Source organism: Myotis lucifugus, unplaced genomic scaffold, assembly GCF_000147115.1.
Source record: "Myotis lucifugus unplaced genomic scaffold, Myoluc2.0 scaffold_119, whole genome shotgun sequence".
NCBI classification, from domain to species: domain Eukaryota; kingdom Metazoa; phylum Chordata; class Mammalia; order Chiroptera; family Vespertilionidae; genus Myotis; species Myotis lucifugus.
The window spans coordinates 3,563,299-3,581,765 of record NW_005871167.1 but is presented as its reverse complement, the minus strand read 5'-3'; the positions used below and the strand labels follow the sequence as shown (position 1 = coordinate 3,581,765).

The 18,467-nt window shown below is 41.2% G+C and overlaps 1 protein-coding gene and 1 non-coding gene across 10 annotated transcripts in view; one reads left to right on the top strand and one right to left on the bottom strand.

The window, feature by feature from the left end:
- PYM1 (PYM homolog 1, exon junction complex associated factor) overlaps positions 1-18,467 on the bottom strand; it is a 30,717-nt gene that overhangs the window by 7,220 nt on the left and 5,030 nt on the right. The window contains exon 1 of one of the 9 annotated variants that reach the window (XM_023757997.1): positions 14,835-14,966. The exons of 4 other annotated variants lie outside the window; for them this stretch is intronic. In XM_023757997.1, coding sequence (XP_023613765.1) covers positions 14,835-14,925 — 91 coding nt within the window. In that variant the 5' untranslated portion in view covers positions 14,926-14,966. Of the gene's footprint in view, positions 1-2,529; positions 2,668-6,330; positions 6,594-7,647; positions 7,820-14,834; positions 14,967-18,467 lie in introns of those variants that run through there. 4 more of the 9 variants (XM_023758000.1, XM_023757996.1, XM_014459982.2 and 1 more) reach the window with 4 other exon arrangements.
- LOC111827024 lies at positions 7,568-7,754 on the top strand. Its single transcript, XR_002830485.1, has one exon.

Genomic DNA, 18,467 nt, shown 5'->3' with positions numbered 1-18,467 from the left:
CATATCTAAGTTTCGGGTTCTATTCCCAGTCAGGGTGTGTATAGGAGGCAACCAATCAATGTTTCTTTCTCACATTGATGTTGTCTCTTTCTCCTTTCCTCTCTCTAAAATTGATGAAATAGCCCTGACCGGCCTGCGGACTGAAGGGTCCCAGGTTCGATTCCAGTCAAGGGCATGTACCTTGGTTGCCGGCACATCCCCAGTAGGAGGTGTGCAGGAGGCAGCTGATTGATGTTTCTCTCTCATCAATGTTTCTAACTCTCTATCCCTCTCCCTTCCTCTCTGTAAAAAGTCAATAAAATATATTAAAAAATAAAATAAAATTGATGAAACAGCCCTAGCTGGTTTGGCTCAGTGGCTAGAGCGGGTTCAATTCTGGTCAAGGGCACATGCCCAGATTGTGGGCTCGATCCCCAGTGTGGAGTGTGCAGGAAGCAGCCAAGCAATGATTCTCTCTCATCATTGATGTTTCTATCTCCCTCTCACTCTCTGAAATCAATAAAAACATATTTTAAAAAAAATAATAATAAATAAAATAAATAAAAATTCCCATTATTATTGTTGTTATATTGTGGGTTTTAAAAATATCTTATTTTAGTTTTCAAACCTAAATGGCTTGGAGAGTGGGTACACAAAGGAGAGTGAAATTACTTTTGACCAGGTGAGTTTTAAGGTTATTTTAAGGACACAGCATCTGTTGTCTACTTTGGAAGATGAGCAAGATTTAGACAGGTGGAAGCATGGGGTGGGACTATGAAGAAAGGAGAAAAGGAAGTATTTCAGGCATAAGGGACAACATAAGCAAAGGAACAAATTGGACTAGTCACACTCCTACTTAAAATTCTTCCTGGATTCCTGTTGCCTCAGAGTATGTACATGGAAAATGGAACCACATACAAAGGCCTTTTTGATCCAGTTTCCAGCCTCTTAACACCCAATTATTCACACTTTCTGCTCCAGCCACTGAAATATTCACAAATCTCACCCAAAGGTGTCTCTATTCTCATGCTTTTGCTTCCTTTGGCTTGGAACAGACTTTCCTTGAATCATATGTTAGTTAATTCCTATTGGTCTTTAAAGGTCAAGTTCAAATATAAACTACTCAATGTAGTCTTCCCTAATGTACCTACCCCAAGCCAGGTTAGAAGTAGCCCTTTGTGTACCTACAGTACCTGTTTTGGCCTTTATCATGCTCTAATTTTTAACATAATTGTTTGCTTGAGAGCAGAAATTTGTCTTTGATCTTTATAGCAAAGTACCTGCCCCAAAGAAGTAATTAATTCAAATTAATGAATAAATAAACCTGTATCATATTAGGGAACAGCAAGAATCCAGTATATTTTGAGCAAAAAGTATATGTAATGGGAAAAGAGACTTAGAGGTAATTTAGTCAGAAGATAAAAGGTATCCAATCTCCTCTTGACTTTGGACTTGAGCTTCAAATTGTAGGAGGACACTGAAGGCCAATAAGGGAGTACAGATGATCTTCTCAAAGCAATGCTTTAAGATTAACATGAAAATATGTAACATAAACTAAAGGTAGGAAAAAAATGAAAGCTATAGTCGCAATGCAAGAAGACTTGATTTAGATGCTCTGTTTGGGTATTGAAAGGAAAATGAAAAAAAAAATCATCATGAAGAATAAGTTAACAGGATCTGAAGACTGCCAAGATTTGGATTAGAGAGAGGGAATAATTGAAACAGTGATACAGTGGAATTAATCTGGTGATTTTCACATGTATCCTTATTTTTCACAACATACTTGTGGGTAGGTAGGGCATATGGTAATAACATTTATTCACACATGGATTTTAAATGTTTATTGAGCACTTAACTGTAATAAGACCTAGGGATACAACAATGAATAAAACTGGCAAGGGTCTAGCTTCCTTGTAGCATGAGTTCTAGTGAGGTAGAAAGGTAATAAAAACACAAATAAACTAATTACAATATCACTTTTGAATGTGGAAAATCTGGAGAATAAAAAGCAGTGATAGAAAGTCTGGGGGAGAAGAAAACCTTGTGAAAATAACATTCGATTCTAGATAGGCAGTGTTTTACATGGAATTGAGGAAAAAAGGAAAAATAAGAAACATATATTTAAGTGCCCAGAGATGATAGTGGAAGCCTTAAGGCTAGTAAAGATAAAGATAGGGATGATCTGACTTACATGTAGACTCTAATGAACATAATAAACTGACAAAACCAGTCCAGAGATATGGATGCATGGAACAGACTGGCATATCTCAGAGGGGAGCAGGAAAGAGATTAACCAAAGAACTTATATTCGTACTAGAGGCCCGGTGGATGGATTCCTGAACATTGAAAGGAAATTAATTAGAAGAAATATTTTAGAGGCCAGGGAGGGACTGCGGGAGACTGGCTTCAGGGTGAGTCTGGCCCATCTTGCCCAGTGCCGATCAAGGCTGATCGGGCCAGCGGGGGAGGGACCGCGGGAGTGCTCCAGGGCGTGTCCGGCTCATCTCGCCCAGTCCCAATCAGCCGGACCCCAGCAGCAAGCTAACCTACCAGTCGGAGTGTCTGCCCCCTGGTGGTCAGTGTGCGTCATAGCGGCTGGTCGAACGGTTGAACGAAAGGTTGGACACTTAGCATATTAGGCTTTTATTATATAGGATATTCATAAGCAATGAACACAGACAATAGTGTGGTGAAGGCCTGGGGTGTGGCAGGGGCTGGAAGGAGGGGAGAAAAGGGAGGGAAAATTAGGGGACATCTATAATACTGTCAACAATAACATATAGATAGATAGGGCAGAAGCTTTCTGAATGGCCACCTTAACTGGAAGCCCTCAGAGATACAAACAGCCTATTATCACAAAGAAGCACTTATTTTATGTTATATTGGTTTCATTCTCTGTTCTTAATGGTATCCAAAGATAAAGTCAAAAAGAAGGAAGAGGTTTTTACCCCTAGAAATAAAAACCAAAGGCAGATTATCAGGATTTTCCAGAAATTACAGATTAGAGACTGCTACTATAACAATTTTGTAAGCTTTGTTATTTCCTGACATTTGCTGTTTTGTAATCCTCAGACTGTTTCCTTAAACTGAAAGGGCCCAAATTTTTCAGTGATGGCAGGAAGACAGTGGAGAAAAAACACAGCAAGGAGTGGGAGAACTCCAAGGGGTTATCAGCTGTGGGCAAACTACGGCCTGTGGGCCGGATCTGGCCCATTTGAAATGAATAAAACTAAAAAAAAAAAAGACCGTACCCTTTTATGTAATGATGTTTACTTTGAATTTATATTAGTTCACACAAACACTCCATCCATGCTTTTGTTCGGCCCTCCGGTCCAGTTTAAGAACCCATTGTGGCCCTCGAGTCAAAAAGTTTGCCCACCCCTGGGTTAGGTGGAAGTGACTGCTCAAGATGTGCTGAATCCCTAGGACCTGCTTCAAGTAAGAGAGGAGATTTGGGTCACATATCTGAGCTTAAGGATGATCTCAGGGCCAACAATGATAAGACCCAGGTTTCTAAAACAGAAAAAATATACGAAGATCCAATTTGTTTTTTGTTTTGTTTTGTTTTGTTTTTTTAAATGTATTTTATTGATTTTTTACAGAGAGGAAGGGAGACGGATGGAGAGTTAGAAACATTGATGAGAGAGAAACATCAAACAGCTGCCTCCTGCACACCCCCCACTGGGGATGTGCCCGCAACCAAGGTACATGCCCTTGACCGGAACCGAACCTGGGACCCTTGAATCCGCAGGCCGATACTCTATCCACTGAGCCAAACCAGTCAGGGCCGAAGATCCAATTTGGATGAATGACCTGGAAAAATGGTCATGATCATACTCCTCAAGGAAGAAAAGGTGTCAGCAACAAGAGAAAATGATTCTAGGAAAGAAGAACCAGGACAGTGCTATGCCATGGAGACCAAAAGAGTTTTAAGTAAGGGCAGGTGATTAACAGTATTAAATACTGAAGAGAGATTTAGGAAAAGATTTTTACAATTTAGAAATCTCTAGTTATTCCAAGAATATTGTCTCAGAAAAGCAGAGTGGTCAGAAGCCAGACTACAAATTAATTAAATGCAATCTATAATAATAAAAGTGTAATATGCTAATTAAACCAGACGTCCTTCCAGACAAAGCCACAGCGGGCGGGGACCGAGGTAGAGGTGGCAGAGGCCCCTGGCCTCGGCGGCCGTGGCAGGTGGGGACCAGGGCCAAGACCCTTGCATGAATTTCGTGCATCGGGCCTCTAGTAAATTACTAAAAGCCTCCTAGGAGAAAAGCACTATACAAAGTGCTACAGGGATTAAGTAAAACGGTCCCACTTTCACGAAATTTATAGTCTAAGTAAGGAGGGTGGGTAAGTTAGGCAAACAAATAATAAGACAAAAATATAAATGTCTTAAGTATCCTAAGAGACACTGATACAGACTGGTAAGAGATTTCAAGAGAATAAATTATTACACCCTGTTTCATGGTGGAAGGTGACACAAAATCATGAAAAAATTTTTACAATTGATTTTAGAGAGAGAAGGGAGAACGAGAGAAAAAAAGAGAAATCAATTTGTTGTTCCACTTATTGATGCATTCACTGGTTGATTTTTTTTTCTTTCTTTTTATTTCTTGGTGCCCTTGACTGGAATCGAACCTGGGACCCTTCAGTCCACGGGCCAATGCTCTATCCACTGACCTAAACCGGTCAGGGCCACTGGTTGATTCTTATATATGCCCTGACTGGAAATGGAACCCACAACCTTGGCATAAGGGGACATGCTTTAACCAACTGAGCTACATGGCCAGGGCTAAATCATGACAACCTTGACCCTAAAGACTAGAGTCAAATCAGTGGCTCATTATTTCTGCTGGCAGAGAAAAGGGAAAGGGCATTCTAAGAGAAATTACAACAAGCAAAATCATAGCAATGGAAAACTCACAGTATGTTAAGAAGAATTAGGAAAGAACATTTATAAATTAACTAGAGACCTGGTGCACGAATTCGTGCATGGGTGGGGTCCCTTGGCCTGGACCCCCGGGGGGCCGGGGAGGGACTGCAGGAGGTTGGCCTGTTGGCTGGGAAGGAACCGCAGGAGAGCTCCAGTGCGTGTCTGGCCCTCTCACCCAGTCCCGATCAGCCGGACCCCAGCAGCAAGCTAACCTACTGGTCGGAGTGTCTGCCCCCTGGTAGTCAGTGCACGTCATAGCGGCTGGTCGAGTAGTCGACCTATCAGTTGAACACTTAGCATATTACACTTTTATTACCATAATATAGAAAAACCCAAGGTCCATAACATCCAAAACGACCAAAGGCTCGACCGACTGGAAGTCAGTGCTGGGTTGCTGTGGTGACCCCGCACTGCCTGCCACCATTGCAGGCACCCCGACCCAGCACTGACTGCAGAGGCCCCTGGCCTTGGCGGCCGCGGCAGGTGGGGACCAGGGCCAAGACCAGGCCCTAAGAGAGGCCTGGAGAGAGAAGCAGGGTCTGATCTGTAGCCTCCGTGGCAGCTGTTGATCAGCACTTGCCTCTCTTTCTCTCCAGGCCTGGCCAACAGCCATGCCTCTCTCTCGGGCATCCGCTGGGGCTGCTGATCAGCCCCACCTCTCTGATCAGGCCTGATAATAGGCCCGGAGACACTGACTGGCATAGGAACCGACCAATCAGAACCAAATCTGAGTGAAGTGCCGGCAGGGAAGGGCAGTTAGGGGTGATCAGGTAGGCAGGCAGAGGCAGTTAGGGGCGATCAGGGAGGCAGGCAGAGAGGTTAGGGGCAATCAGGCAGGCAAGCAGAGGGGTTAAGGGCGATCAGGCAGGCAGGCAGGTGAACGGTTAGGAGCCAGCGGTCCCAGATTGCGAGAGGGATGTCCAACTGCTAGTCAGACATTCCTCAAGAGGTCCCCAGTTGGAGAGGGTGCAGGCTGAGCTGAGGGAACCCCCCACGCCTGTGCACAAATTTCGTGCACTGGGCCACTAGTATAGGATAAGTAGCTACAAGAACTTCATCTACATTACCTTATTAAATCTAGACAATGGGCAGGTATTACCCTCTACAGCAGAGGAAACAAAGTTGTCAAGAGGTTAAATGATATGTCCAAGATCACAAAGGCAGTGGGTACCTGCAATCTGAACTCAGTTCTGATGCCAAAGTTTACACATCTGCACACTACTATTGCATCTGTCTTATACTAGATAGCCCAGTTCGTTGGAGGGTATAGGCAGAAATGCAGTATGTGATGGTACTATATTGAAAACTGGTTTGTGCTCATAGTAGTGAGTGTAAGAGTGAATGATCCATATGGAAATTTTATAGTCAATTCTAAATAAACTCAATAAAGGGTAGTTTTATAGTCAACCAACCTTTATTGAGTGCTTGCTTCATGCCAAGGACAGTACTCGTATGCATTATTTCATTTTCACGACTTTATGAATGATTATTCCAGTTTCACAGATTATGATAATTTAATAACTTGCTCAAAGTTACGAACTCAAAATTCAAACCTAGGCTGTGGGTTTCAAAGTACTACAAAGAAGTAGGATTTTTAAAGATGAGAATACAAATGCAGTCAAAGAAGTGGTGAAACCAGCATATTCATATATCATCAGTGATAAAAACCCATTAAAAAGCAATTTGGCTAACATAGCAAGAGAATATAAGATAATCCTACCATTTTTTCAGCATTTCCCAAAACTTTTGTTATATAAAACACTACTTCCATAAGACATTAACAAGGGTTACCTAAAAAAAATTGTTAAACAAGTTTGGGGAATTCTGGGTTAAACATAGAAAAAATACTTGTTTTTTATCAGCAAGACATAAGTGAGTTAATGTTCTCCCTCCCCTCCCCCGCCCAAATACAAGCAAAAGATTATTTAGAAAGTCAAAGGGGTAGATAAAATGAGCTGTGGAAGAGGTGAGAAATAAGTTACAGAGGCAAATAAGTTACAGAAGGGCCCCTTTGGAGCTTAGGAGAAAGAAAGGCAAAGAAAACTCCCCTGGGAGAAGAAGAGGGGGAAAGGTGCCCTCAGGCTTTAGTGAGAGAGAGAGAGGGAGCAGGAGAGGGAGAGTGGGAGGGAGGGGGAGAGAGAGCAAGGTGCCTGAGTTAATATGTTCTTATTTATGTGAATACCCAAGATGGGAATATGATCTACAGTGTTTCCTAAATGTATTTGACCCAGGAATCTTATTATTTCAGTTATTTATTTTGTAGCACATTTCACAGGACTAGTAAGTGTTCTGAGGATCATATTTTGGGAAATACAGCCATTTGCTATGATCCCAGTTACGTTAAATACAGGTAAGCTATATGTGTGCATAGAAAGAAAAACTAAAATAAAACGTAACTGTAGTCATTTCTGGATTCTGAAATTACCAAACATGTGAGTGGCATATTTTATACAACCTTTCAAAATATTTTCCAAGTTTGCTATAATCAATAAGAATTAATTTTATAATTAATAGACAATAAATAAATGCTTATACCCTCCAACCCAATAATTCTATTTCTGGGAAATCTATCCTAAGAAAATAACCCTAAATGCAGGCAAAATTTTATGCACAAAAATATTCACAGAGTTCTTATAATTAAAATTCTGAATGGTCCGGGGAAAGCTTCCTGTGTTGTTGAACCTGCCCAGTTGTGAGTGCAGCCTCGAACCAAGCAGCCCTACCCTGACCTAAAGTAAATTCCCAGGAGAAGTTTTTCTTGGGTCTTGAATTTGCAGCAACAGGTGTGAACATTCTAGCAGCAGTTTGATGATCATGTATGATACTGCAAACAAGACCAAAAAAAATAAATAATAATAATTCTGGAAACAATTTAAAAGTCCAATAACAAAAGAAAGATAAAAAAGGGTATGTTTCCAAACAATAAAACATTCTGCCAGTACTATAAAAGATGTTTACAAAAGCCCTGACTGGTTTGGCTCGGTGGATAGAGCGTCGGCCTGTGAACTCAGGGATCCCGGGTTCGATTCCGGTCGGGGGCATGTGCCTTGGTTGCGGGCACATCCCCGGTGCGGGGGTGTGCAGGAGGCAGCTGGTTGGTGTTTCTCTCTCATCGATGTTTCTAACTCTCTATCCCTCTCCTTTCCTCTCTGTAAAAAATCAATAAAATATATTTAAAAAAAAAGATGTTTACAAAGTTTCTAATATTAAGAAAAATATTTTTGTCATAATGTTAAATAAAAAGGCAAGATATAGCCCAGCCAGTGTGGCTCAGTGGTTGAGCATCAACCTATGACCCAGGAGGTCACGGTTCGATTCCCAGTCAGGGCACATGCCCGGGTTGCGGGCTGGATCCCCAGTGTGGGTGTGCAGGAGGCAGCCAATCAATGATTCTCTCTCATCATTGATGTTTCTATCTCTCTCTCCCTCTCCCTGCCTTTCTGAAAGCAATAAAAATATATTTTAAAAAATACATTTAAAATAAAATAAAAGGCAAGATATAAAAATGTATATATCCTCTGATTCAAAAGTGTTTTTTAAAGGCACAGAAAAAATAAAGATCAGAAGGATATATGACAAATTTAATAGTGGGCTCTGGGTGAATGAATTAAATTGAACAAAAATTACATAATTTAACTTGTACTTAAGGAGCAATAATCTGATAATAGTGTTTCAGGGAGTGTAACTGGAACAGGCAGACTAGAGATAAGACTACTACTGACTTCTGGTCAAGATGGTGGCATAGGTAAAGATAGTACCTCCTCCCACAACCACATAAAAATTACAACTAAACTACAGAACAACCATCATTTAGAACTGCTTGAAATAGAACTGAATGGAAGCCCTACAACTAGGAAATTAAAAAAGAAGCCACATGGATACTGGTAGAAGGGGCAGAGACATGGAACAGGCTAGTCCCACACCACCAGTGACGGATAATCGGAAGGATATCTCAGCTGCAGAGGTCCCCCGGTGGAGTGAGGGGTCCCAGCCTCACACCAGGCCTCCCAGACCAGGATTCCAGTGCCAGGAACAGAAGTCACCATAACTTCTGGCTGTAAAAACCAGCAAGGATTGAGGCTCAGGGAGATGGAGGTTACTAGAGTCCCAGGCAGTTCCTCTCAAAGGGCTTGTGCACATACTAACTCAGACTCACTCCCTCTGAGCTCCAGAGCTGGGACAGCAGCTTCATAGGCACCAGAAACTTATGGGGAGGAACTGAATTGTGCAGCATCAGACCAAGATCTGGGGGGCAGCTTTCTCCCAGGTAGAAGTGCTGGCAGAGGCCATTATTTCTTTGATGAGCCCTCCCCACACAGAGCCAGCAGGAGGGCGTCAAATCTGAGAATCCATCAACCTGGCTCACAGTTTGTCCCACCTTGATGATTCCTTGAGACCCTGCCCCACCCAACTTTTGGGCCCACCCAAGCTGTTTCCAGTAGCTTTTCCATATGAATGGCCTGTCTTGGCTCATGCTTCAGTTTTTCCCAAAATCTCTCAAATAAGCAGCATCTGGCCTCAGTGAACCCCGTACTTCTTGTTAGGTGGCCCCAGGCCTGGCACTAGCAGCACCCAGCCTCAGTTCTTGACCTTGCCTGAACACCTCTAAGCCCAGCACAAGTAGCGGCAATCTGCAGATTGCTTTGTACTCATGCCAGGTGGCCCCAGGCAGAAAATAGGTAGTAGCTGGCCTTGGTCTACATGTCCTGGGAGGCCCCAGAGCCAGAGTACTGGGTGGACAGCTTCAGACAACGTCAAAACACTACCCCCAACCATCTCCACAAGCAACACACTCAAGCAAGCACCAGAGCCCTGCTGAAGTAAGTTGTGCTCTGTGGGGTGGGACCCTGTAAAGCTGATCCTCCATAGTGATTGGAAGTTGGTGGTCAATGGTCACAGCCAGTCCTTGCAGCTTGATCATCGTGAGGGTAAATATCTCCCGTTGACATGCCAATAGCAATCAAGGCTCAATTATAAGAGGAGGGAGTACACAGCCCACACATCAGGCACATCTTGAGTACCCAGCTTGGGTGATCAGGGAAGCTGTGCCACTGGGCCCTACAGAACACCTACTGCATTAGGCTACTCTACCAAGCCTGGGAGACATAGCAGCTCTATCTAATACATGGAAACAAACACAGGGAAGCTGCCAAAATGCAGAGACAAAGAAACATGTCCCAAATGAAAGAACACAAAACTCCAGAAAAAGAACTAAACAAAACGGAGACAGACAATCTACCAGATTCAGAGTTCAAAACACTGGTTATAAGGATGCTCCATGAACTTAGTGAGAACCTCAACAGCATAAAAAAGGACCAGTCAGAAATGAAGAATACATTAACTGAAGGATAACTTACAGGAAATCAACAGTAGAGTAGATGAAGCCAAGAAAATACACAATTTGGAATATAATGAAGCAAAAAAACACCCAATCAGAACAGCAAAAAGAAGAAAGAATAAAAAAAAAAATGAGGATAATGTAAAGAGCTTCTGGGACAATTTCACGGGTACCAACATATCATGGGGGTGCCAGAATAGAAGAGAGAGAGCAAGAAACTGAAAACCTATTTGAAAAAATGACAGAAAACTTCCCTAACTTGGTAAAGGAAATAGACATACAAGTCCAGGAAGTGCAGAGAGTCCCAAACAAGATGAACCCAAAGAGGCCCACACCAAGACACATCATAATGAAAATGCAAAAGTTTAAAGAGCCCTAGCCAGTTTGGCTCAGTGGACAGAGCATCAGCCTGCGGACTGAAGGGTCCTGGGTTCAATTCCAGTCAAGGGCACGTACCTCAGTTGCAGGCTCCTCCCCAGCCCGCACCCTGGTCGGGGCTCATGCAGGAGGCAACCAATCGATGTGTTGATCTCACATCGATATTTCTCTCTGTCTTGCCCTCTCTCTTCCACTCTCTAAAAATCAATGGAAAAATATCATCAGATGAGGATTAAAAAAAAAATAACAAAAGTTTAAAGACAAAAAGAGAATCTTGAAAGCAGCAAGAGAAAAACAATTAGTTCCTACAAAAGAGTTCCCATAAGACTGTCAGCTAATTTCTCAACAGAAACTCTGCAGGCCAAAAGGGGTTGGCAAGAAACATTCGAAGTGATAAAAAGCAAGAACCTACAACCAAGATTACTTTCGTTTTAGGAACGAAAGACAGATAGAGCTTCCTAGGCAAGGAAAAAGCTAAAGGAGTTAATCACCATCAAACCAGTATTATATGAAATGTTTATGGGTCTTCTTTAAGAAAATTAATTAAATAAATAATATGAAAAATAAAATGGCAATATATATACATATTATATATAAACAATTGAATCTAAAAAACAAAACAACAGAAACAGACTCATAGATAACATAGAACATTTTGATGGTTGCCAGATGGAAGGTGGGTTGGGAGAATGAATGAAAAAGGTAAAGGGATTAAGAAGTACAAATTAGCCGAAACCGGTTTGGCTCAGTGGATAGAGCGTCGACCTGCGGACTGAAGGGTCCCGGGTTCGATTCCGGTCAAGGGCATGTACCTGGGTTGCGGGCACATCCCCAGTAGGAGATGTGCAGGAGGCAGCTGATCGATGTTTCTCTCATCGATGTTTCTAACTCTCTATCTCTCTCCCTTCCTCTCTGTAAAAAATCAATAAAATATATTAAAAAAAAAAAGAAGTACAAATTAGTTATTACAGAATAGGCAAAGGAAATATAGTCAATATTTTAATAACTGTATGGTGTCAGATAGATGCAAGATTTATTGAGATGATCATTGAGTAAGTTATATAATGTTAAATCAGGGGAGTACACTTGATACTAATATGATAATGTATGTCAACTGTAATTAAAAATAAAAATAAAAAATAAAAAAGACTTCCCTGGCTTGTGTGGCTCAGTTAGTTGGGTGGCTCAGTTAGTTGGATATCATCCTGTGTACCTGTGGGGTTTACTGGTTCAATTCCCAGTCAGGGCACATGCCTAATTTTGTGCTCTGATATCTCTCTCTCTCTCTCTCTCTCTCTCTCTCTCTCTCTCTCTCTCTCTCTCCCCCCCTCCCCCTCTCCCTCTCCCTCTCCCCTCTTCTTTCTCTAAAAATCAACTTAAAAAAAATATTACTACTTAGGAGGTCATAGCACTATTTGCAGGATAAGGAAACTAGAATTTTATCAGGTACTTAGAATGACCGAAGTACTATGCTTAATACTTTGCATGTATAATTCCGTCTAATCCATATAATAATCCTTACACATAATTACAGAAGCATTTGTGGAACACTTTTTATGTGCCAAACATGTACATTATTTAATTTTTAAAAAATATTTTTTTATTGATTTCAGAGAGGAAGGGAGAGGGAGAGATAGAAGCATCAATGATGAAAGAGAATCATTGATCAGCTACTTCCTACATACCCAACACTGGGGATTGAGCCCATAACCAGGCATATGCCCTGACTGGGAATCAAACTGTGACCTTCTGGTTTATAGGTCAACCACTGAGCCATGCCAACTGGGCTACATTATTTCATTTAAATTTTAATTCTCAATTAGTTCTATGTTTAGGAGTTATTCCTATTTTACTGATAAGAAAACTAAGGCTTAGATTCCCAAGGCCTATACCTAACAAGTATTGAAAATGGGATAGAGGTCCTAGCCGATCTGGCTCAGTGATAGAGCTTAGGCCTGCTTACTGAAGGGTCCTGGGTTTGATTCTGGTCAAGGGCACGTACCTCAGTTGCAGGCTCGATCCTAGTCCTGGTAAGGGCTCACGTGGGAGGCAACCAATCAATGTGTCTCTCTCACATCGATGTTTCTCTCCCTCCCTTCCACTCTTTCTAAAAATCAATGGAAAAATATCCTTGGGTGAGGATTAACACACAAAAAGAAAAGAAAATTGGATAAGGGTAAGGCAGTGGGAATAGAAGATCAATAATTTGACAGCTGGTGCGGGGGACGGATGAGGAGCAAGAGTGGTGTAAATGATGCAAAACAATACCCCCAAAGCAGCAAAAATTCCTAGTGCTCTGATTTTGGTTTCTTATATTATCGTTACCCAATAAAAGGAACAAGGACTCCTTAGAGAAATGGCTGGTTCTAGTATTGGAGTAGAAATATACAAGATGATCTTAAAGCATCCTAAAGCAGAAAATAAGGAAGAGCTAAAAAAAGAACAACAAACAAACCAAAACCCACACTGGTGGGGTATACCAAAGGGACACAGGCCAACTAAAAGAGCGCCCAATGTTCAAAGCAGGAACATTTGAGCAATAAAATAAATAAAACATATTGTATCATATTGTATTATGACCAGAAGTCCATAATGATAAGTAAATGATTGAATAAATATATGGGGGAGGAGAGACAAATCTCCTGTTCAGAAGAATTCCAAATAATGTATGTAAATAATCCTTCCTTAAGGAAGGGAGCATAACTCTCCACTTTTCAAGTGTAGGTGTTGATCCCAGACAAGAAAAAGCTGAAAGAGTTCATCATCACCAAACCAGTACTACAAAAACTATTAAAGTATCAAGAAGAAAGAAAAAGGGAAGAGGAGGGAGGAGGAAGGAGAAAGGAGAAGAAAAAAAAAACATGAATAAGAAAATATCATAAAGAGTATTGTTGGCCCTAGCTGACAATCTACCCACTGAGCAAAACTGGCCAGGGCTCATCATTGATGTTTCTATCTCTCTCTCCCTCTCCCTTCCTCTCTGAATCAATAAAAAATATATATATTTTAAAGAGTATTGTAGAATTGTATACCTGAAAACTGTATAATTTTTATTAACCAACTAGAGGCCCAATGCACAAAATTCATGCAAGGGTAGGCCTTCCTTCGCCCGGCTTCATGGCCCCGCCCACGTTGGCCTGGAGCTGCCCGCCGCCACACGCCCCCAGTTCCGCAGAGGCCCCCGATCGATCACCCCGTAGAGGGTGGCCTGGGCCTCCCTCGGTGGGGCAATCGCAGAGCCCCCCAATTGATTGCCCCACCGGCCGGTGGCCTGGGCCTCCCACTGCGGGGCAATCATGGGGCAATGGCGGGCCCCCCTGACCAATCGCATCGCACCCGCCTTGGCTGGCCTGGCACCAGTGCATGTCTTAACGTGGTCATCTGGATGGTCGTTCTGCTGTTTGGCCATTTGTATATTACGCTTTTATTATTATAGATGTCACCCCAAAAAATTTAAAGAAAAGAAAAGAGCCCTACCTGGTTTTGCTCAGTAGATAGAGCATCAACCTGTGAACTGAAGAGCCCAAGGTTCAATTCTGGTCAAGGGCACATGCCCGGTTTGTGGGCTCAATCCCCAGTAGGGAGCATGCAGGAGGCAGCCAATCAATGATTCTCTCTCATCATTGATGTTTCTATCTCTCTCTCCCTCCCCCTTCCTCTCTGAAATCAATAAAATATATTTTTTTAAAAAGAAAAGAGAATATTGTAAAGAAAAAATACATATTCTTGCTGACAAGGGCAAACAATAAAAGCAGTGGATCAACTAACACTAAAGCTAGTACAAAGGTTAAAAGGTAAAAGTAGTAAGAACGTGTAATTACAACAATAAATTAAGGGATACACACAAAAGTAAAAAATAATGACAAAAATATAAACATGGAGGGGATAAAAATGGTAGTGATTTCGGAAATACATTCTAACTTAAGTGACCAACTTAAAACAGAGCGCTATAAATATAGCGTAGTATACATGAAGCACATGGTGACCACAAGCCAAAAATCTTCAAGAGATACAAGAAATAAAGAGAAAGGAATCCACACACAACACTACAGAAGTTGTCAACATACAAGAGAGCAAGAAAATAAGAAAGGAACAAAGAAGAACTATAAAAACAATCAGAAGACAATTAATAAAATGGCAATAACTACATACTTATCAATAATTACTTACATAAAAAAAAGAAAAGAAATAATGACTTACATAGATTCAATGCTCCAATCAAAAGAGGAATGGATAGCCCTGGCCAATGTCCTAAGTGTTTAGAGCATTGGCCCAAACACCAAAGGGTCATGGGTCCAATTCCCAGTCAAAGGCAGGTAACTGGGATGCAGGTTCGATTCCCAGTGGTTGGGGCACATGTTGGAGGCAACCAATCGATGTGTCTCTCTCACTCTCTCACATCTCTCTCTCTCTTTCTCTCCCCCCCTTCCATTCTCTCTAAAAATCAATGGAAAAAATATCCTCGGATGAGGATTAACCAAACAAACAAACAAACAAACAAAAAGGAATGAATAAAGTAGATGTGGTACACATATACAATGGAATATTACTTGGCCATAAAAAAGAATGAAATTTTACCATTTGTGACAACATGGATGGACCTAGAGCCATGGTCGGCAAACTGAAGCTCACGAGCCACATGCGGCTCTTTGGCCCCTTGAGTGTGGCTCTTCCACAAAATACCACGTGCGGGCACCCACGTACAGTGCGATTGAAACTTCATGGCCCATACGCAGAAGTGGGTATTTTGTGGAAGAGCCACACTCAAGGGGCCTAAGAGCCGCATGTGGCTCGCGAGCCGCAGTTTGCCGAGCCGCAGTTTGCTGACCACTGAAGAGGATATTATTCTAAGTGAAATAAACCAGACAAAGACAAATACCATGATTTCACTTATATGTGGAATCTAAAATACAAAATGAACAACAAAACAGAAACAAATTCATAGATACAAAGAACAAACTAATGGTTGCCAAATGAGAGGGAAGTTGAAGGGGCTGGGTAAAAAAGGTGAAGGGATTAGGAAGAAAAAATTGACAGTTACACAATAGTCATGGGATGTAAAGTACAGCTTAGGAAATATAATCAATAAAATTGTAATAATTGTATATGGTGTCAGGTAGGTACAAGAATTATTGGGGGATCACAGTGTAAGTTATAAAAATGTTGCCGAAACCGGTTTGGCTCAGTGGATAGAGCGTCGACCTGCGGACTGAAAGGTCCCAGGTTCGATTCCGGTCAAGGGCATGTACCTGGGTTGCGGGCACATCCCCAGTGGGAGATGTGCAGGAAGCAGCTGATCGATGTTTCTCTCTCATCGATGTTTCTAACTCTCTCTGTCTCTCTCCCTTCCTCTCTGTAAAAAATCAATAAAATATATTTAAAAAAATAAAAATAAATAAAAATAAAAATGTCTAACCATTATGCTCTACACCTGAAACTAATATAATATTAAATGTTAACTGTCATTGAAAATTTTTTTAAAAAATGAAAAAAAAGTATGAACAGTGACTTTCTTCTAATGAATACAGTATGAAAAGGACAGGGAAAAAGAGTCACTTTTACAGTGGAGATACCTTACAAACAACCTTAGCCAGGTGGTCACGGTCAATATCAACAGTAAAAAATCATTGTGATACTATTTACCCTTGACATGATATGATGAAAATGTCACTTTACCTCAATGGTTAATCCCCCCAAAAACACATAACTCCAGTCTAATCATGAGAAAAACATCAGACAAATTGCAATACAGGGGTATCCTACAAAATACCTGACCAGTACTCCTAAAAATGTCAAAGTCATCAAAAACAAGGAAAGTCTGAGAAACTGTTACAGCCAATAGGAGCTTAAGGAGACATGAGAACTAAATGTTATATGGTGTCCTGGATGGAATCCTGGAACAGAAAAAAGAAATTAGGTAAAAAGTAAGGAAATCTGAATAATATATAGGTTTTAATAATAATGTATCAATATTGATTCATTAATTGCAATAATGGTACCATATTAATGTAAGATGTTAATAATAGGGGAAACTGAATGTAAGGTACATATAGAAATTGTCTATATCATCTTCTCAAATTTTCTATAAATCTAGGCCCTGGTCAGGTAGCTCAGTTGGTTGGAGCATTGGCCCAATGCACCAGGGTTGTAGGTTTGATCCCTGGTCAGGGCTCATGCATGGAGCAGCCACTGAGTGCATGTATAAGCAGAACAACAAGTCAATGTTTTTCTCTTTCTCTGAAATCAATAAGTAAAAATTTTAGAAAACTGTTTTCTCTAAATCTAAAAATATTCTAAAAAATAAAGTCTATTTAAAGTTTTAAGAAGAAAATAAAATTTTAAGGAGAGAAAGAGGGAGAGAATGCAAAAAAAGTTGATCTTTGGTTGGCTAATACAATGGTGCCTTTAACAGAAATAAGGAAAAAAAACTGATATTGATTTTGGTCAGATTGTATTTGAAGTATGACAGTATATCTATCCATGAATGAAAGCTATTTACCAAACAATTACAAAAGGAAATTGGCAACTCAGGAGAGAGGTTGGTGCTAAAAGTAAAAACTGTAAAGAGTTAAGGAAACTCTTAAGCAGTGAGGAAATGGAAATAGTATGTATAGAACTGACATTCAAGAAATCAAACTGTGGACAGGAAAGAAACAGAAATGATAGGCCTTGATTTTTCAATGAAATAGAAAGTGAGGTCATCTGCCAAAAGAGGGAGAATTAAAAGGAAAGGTTACAGCCCTCACCAGTTTGACTCAGTGGATAGAGCATTGGCCTGTGGACTGAAGGGTCCAGGTTCGATTCTAGTCAAGGGCACATGCCTGGGTTTCGGGCTTGATCCCCAGTGGGGGGCATGCAGGAGGCAGCGATCAATGATTCTCTGTCATCATTGATGTTTCTCTCTCTCTCCCTCTCCCTTTCTCTCTGAAATCAATAAAAAAAATTATTTAAAATTTTTAAATAAATAAATAAATGGGAAGGTTACAGAGAGCCAGAAAAGGTTGGGGAAATGGCCATGGTAGACTGTAAGCAAACCAAGAAAGAAGAATTGGAGTGAAACTGTGATCTTGGCAGAAGTTAACATTAGGTTATATTATACTGGACCTGCTAGCTTCTGTGCTTTTTTTCTAGCTATATGCTGTGACCTGGAAGCAGAAGCCAAGAAAACAGTTGATGAGTATGACTCAAAATAACATAAGTGCTTGCTTAGTATAAATCAAAACAAATGAAGAAAGCCATGAGGATAGTACCAAAGTGGCTGGTCATAGAGGTCTAGCAAGGGCAGCATCAATGATAGTCTTGAAGGTAGTGATAAGACTCAATGAAATGGGAAAGGTCAAGAACCAGAGAACCTAAGGAAGGCAAAATGCTGACTCTGTGGGTGTGACGTAGTGAAAAAAGTGACTAGTAAGGAGGCAAAAATAAGTGATGGGGAGCACATGAAGGGGAAGCAGTATCATAGGTAAGGTCCAAGTTGTAGTGACTCTGATGTGTAGCCGGTTTGAAAATACAAAGGAAAGTCAATGGTCTCATGCTGAGGAACTATAAGATCAAAGTATCCAAAGGTGCTGGAGTTACTGAGGATGAGAGCAAGAAACAGTGGAGAAAAAAAGAATGATGGCCCTAACCGGTTTGGCTCAGTGGATAGAGCATCGGCCTGCGGACTCAAGGGTCCCAGGTTCAATCCCGGTCAAGGGCATGTACCTTGGTTGCGGGCACATCCCCAATGGGGAGTGTGCAGGAGGCAGCTGATCGATATTTCTCTCATCGATGTTTCTAACTCTCTATCCCTCTCCCTTCCTCTCTGTAAAAAATCAATAAAATATATTTTAA